This window comes from Sorghum bicolor, chromosome 1 (assembly GCF_000003195.3).
Source record: "Sorghum bicolor cultivar BTx623 chromosome 1, Sorghum_bicolor_NCBIv3, whole genome shotgun sequence".
In the NCBI taxonomy this organism is placed as follows: Eukaryota; Viridiplantae; Streptophyta; class Magnoliopsida; order Poales; family Poaceae; genus Sorghum; species Sorghum bicolor.
In genome coordinates this window covers 46,069,056-46,071,806 of record NC_012870.2, presented here as the reverse complement: position 1 = coordinate 46,071,806, position 2,751 = coordinate 46,069,056, and the positions used below count along the sequence as shown (strand labels likewise).

At 40.6% G+C, this 2,751-nt stretch overlaps 2 protein-coding genes across 3 annotated transcripts in view; one reads left to right on the top strand and one right to left on the bottom strand.

The window, feature by feature from the left end:
- Positions 1-1,481, top strand: part of LOC8059652 (UTP:RNA uridylyltransferase 1) — an 11,360-nt gene extending 9,879 nt beyond the window's left edge. The window contains exons 4-5 of the mRNA XM_002467264.2: positions 555-827; positions 1,084-1,481. Of these exons, the coding sequence (XP_002467309.2) occupies positions 555-827; positions 1,084-1,342 (532 nt within the window). The 3' untranslated portion in view covers positions 1,343-1,481. The remainder of the gene's footprint in view (positions 1-554; positions 828-1,083) is intronic.
- LOC110436546 overlaps positions 1,793-2,751 on the bottom strand; it is a 4,157-nt gene continuing 3,198 nt past the window's right edge. For both annotated transcript variants that reach the window (XM_021463818.1, XM_021463812.1), the window contains exon 4: positions 1,793-2,550. In XM_021463818.1, the coding sequence (XP_021319493.1) occupies positions 2,234-2,550 (317 nt within the window). In that variant the 3' untranslated portion in view covers positions 1,793-2,233. The remainder of the gene's footprint in view (positions 2,551-2,751) is intronic.

Here is a 2,751-nt window from a genome sequence, read left to right as displayed (position 1 = left end):
GGTAGACATGCGTGATGGAAGGAACCGAAGCAAATGCTGGCATGCTGTGGGATTCCTGCTTAATTTAGTGCTTGCATGGATCTGAGGCTTGTCATTGGTTGAGTTTAGCACACCATTTCTTTTTTCCTTATGAATGTGTCGAGAGCATTGGTGATGTTAGATAATTTTAGTTTATTGCATGGCTAATGATTTGTTTAGTAGCTACCAAGGATCGTGCTTTTGGTTTCAACTTTCAAGTTGCAATATGCACTTTTTATCCAGCATCTAGCCCTGTGTTTTCTTCTTGCATCAAAAAGGGAAAAAAATAATGGTGTATGGTTTCTTTCCCCATGTCACCAGAGTTGGGATGCAAATTAAATGGTTTCATATTTGTTGACACCTTCTAAATTGAAACAAAAAACCAGATAGGTAGGTGACAGGGCAGATGGTTTTTTGTTTCAATTTAGAAAGGTGAATGGAAGCTGCAATATTGTAGAAGAATATGCATGCTTATTGATTTTATTATTACATCTTGATAACATATGCTTTCATTTGAAAAATTCACCTTTGTAAATATTTTTCGTTGGTCATCTCTGTCCTTTGTACTACTTTTTACTTTGTGAACTAACTGACAGTGTCATGCATTGCCAGGAAATGGAGGCCACTTATTATGTCAAGGTGGATGAAAATAACTGTGCATACTTTGACCAAGTGGAGAAGCTAAATAATTATGGTGCTCACAACAGAGATACAATATCAAGGCTGCTCTGGGCTTTTTTCCATTATTGGGCATATGAGCACGATTACACAAGAGATGTCATATCAATTCGTACTGGAAGGATTATCAGGTATGACATATACCTTGCTGAGGCATCATTTCTTTTCATTAGGCTCTCTTTATGTGATGATGGTTAGATGGTGCGTGTATAATATGTTTGTAGCTGTTTCACTGTAGGTATATTATCCATTGTTATTAGTCCCACCTAGTAAATTATAAACAATTGATGATACAACCAAAGCAGTTTCCAATTTTCTTTATTGTGTTGTGGACACCAATTTGTTAAAAGATATAACTTTCCCTTGTCCTCTTGACACAAATTTCAGTAAGGAACGGAAGGACTGGACTAGACGAGTTGGAAATGACAGGCATCTCATATGCATTGAAGATCCATTTGAGATCTCCCATGATCTCGGCCGCGTAGTTGACAAGTTCAGCATCAAAATACTCAGGGAGGAATTCGAGCGAGCAGCTAATATATTACAGTTTGATCCGAACCCCAGCATGACACTCTTTGAGCCATACGTGCCCCCTCTGTTGCCGAACCTGTTGCAAGAAGAAACTGCGAATGCTGCATCTAATTGAACTATGATAGTGTTAGGTTCGTAATTGAACTATGATAGCGTTTGGTTCATCCTCAGGTAATGTAATTGGATTGCAGCAGCCTTTGTTTGATTGGATGTGTTAATGGTATTGTTTACAGTTACATGTGTTTGTTTTCCAACTCGGTGATCACAAGTCAGTTCCCAAACTTAAATATCACTAGGTAGCGTGCCCGTGCGTTGCTACGGGATAGCTAATATTTTATACTTAAAACACACAGATCTCATGATAAGATAATAATAGTGTAAAAATTAAATATCAATGTTAAAGTGTTATTTAATCAAAAAGTAAACTTTATGAAGTTAACACAGTCACGTAGAACATGGTGTCGCAGGTATATAGACTTTTTTATGATGCAGCTAAGATAATATTTTACATTAGTAATATGAAATCTCCAATATTTATTTTTTCATGCGTCAGTAAATCCATGAATAAGTTTCACCATATCTCCATACCATCCCGCAGAGCGGTTGGATTAGGCTATCAATTGGATTTGAGGGCAAATTATTTGAACGCAGTAGATCACACACCATTAGAGATTCAAAAAACAACTAATAAAGATAATGTTAGATATATTAAAAAATGATTGGACAGTACAACAATCAAATAGCTTGTTGAGGCGTTGGAACCTCCTGTTCCCAAATTTTTGTACTCTGAACTTTAGGCTTGGTCCGCCGTGAGCTTTAGGCGTTGGAACCTCCCACGCACGGGCACGATCAGCGTGGAGGCGAGGTGCATGTTTTTGCTCATCCGGTTCCGGGGACACCAATATGGGCGCAAAAGGCGTCAATAGCTTCCGCACTGGCCTTGTGGATGCACCACCTAAAGTGTCGAGCGAACTCCAGCATCCTCTCCTCTCCGCCGTGAGCTTGGTCAATTAAGGACCGCTTCTTGCACAGAGCCGAGGGCACGAAGGTCAACCCCACGGCCATCAGTGGGCCAGAGGCGGAAGACGCAGCCACGAGCAGTGGCGGCGCTAGGAGGAGCGGAGATAAGCTGGCAGTGCCACCGGTGAGGGTCACAGCTGAGGGGGACGGAAGCAACGCCCTGGATCTTTACCTTGTTAATCTCAGATGACATCTCGTCACTTGAACTCACAAGCTTTAACAGCACTGCCTCATCGCCCTTGCCATTGTCGTGCTCATTGAGGTTGACCGACCGATGGTTATGGTCAGCACCGAAATAAACAACTGCAACGCACAAGGGTAAAACGGGTCAAGTAATCAACTTTAGGTAGGTGTAGGTGAGAATGGGTTAAATGGTGATGAAAATGGCAAAAGACAACAATCTCCATATCTAGTGTGTGTGTGTGTATATGGTCAAAAACAATATATGAAATAGTAAAAAAAATGCAGTTTACAAAGTGCCAAAATCTGTCATGTCCACAATCC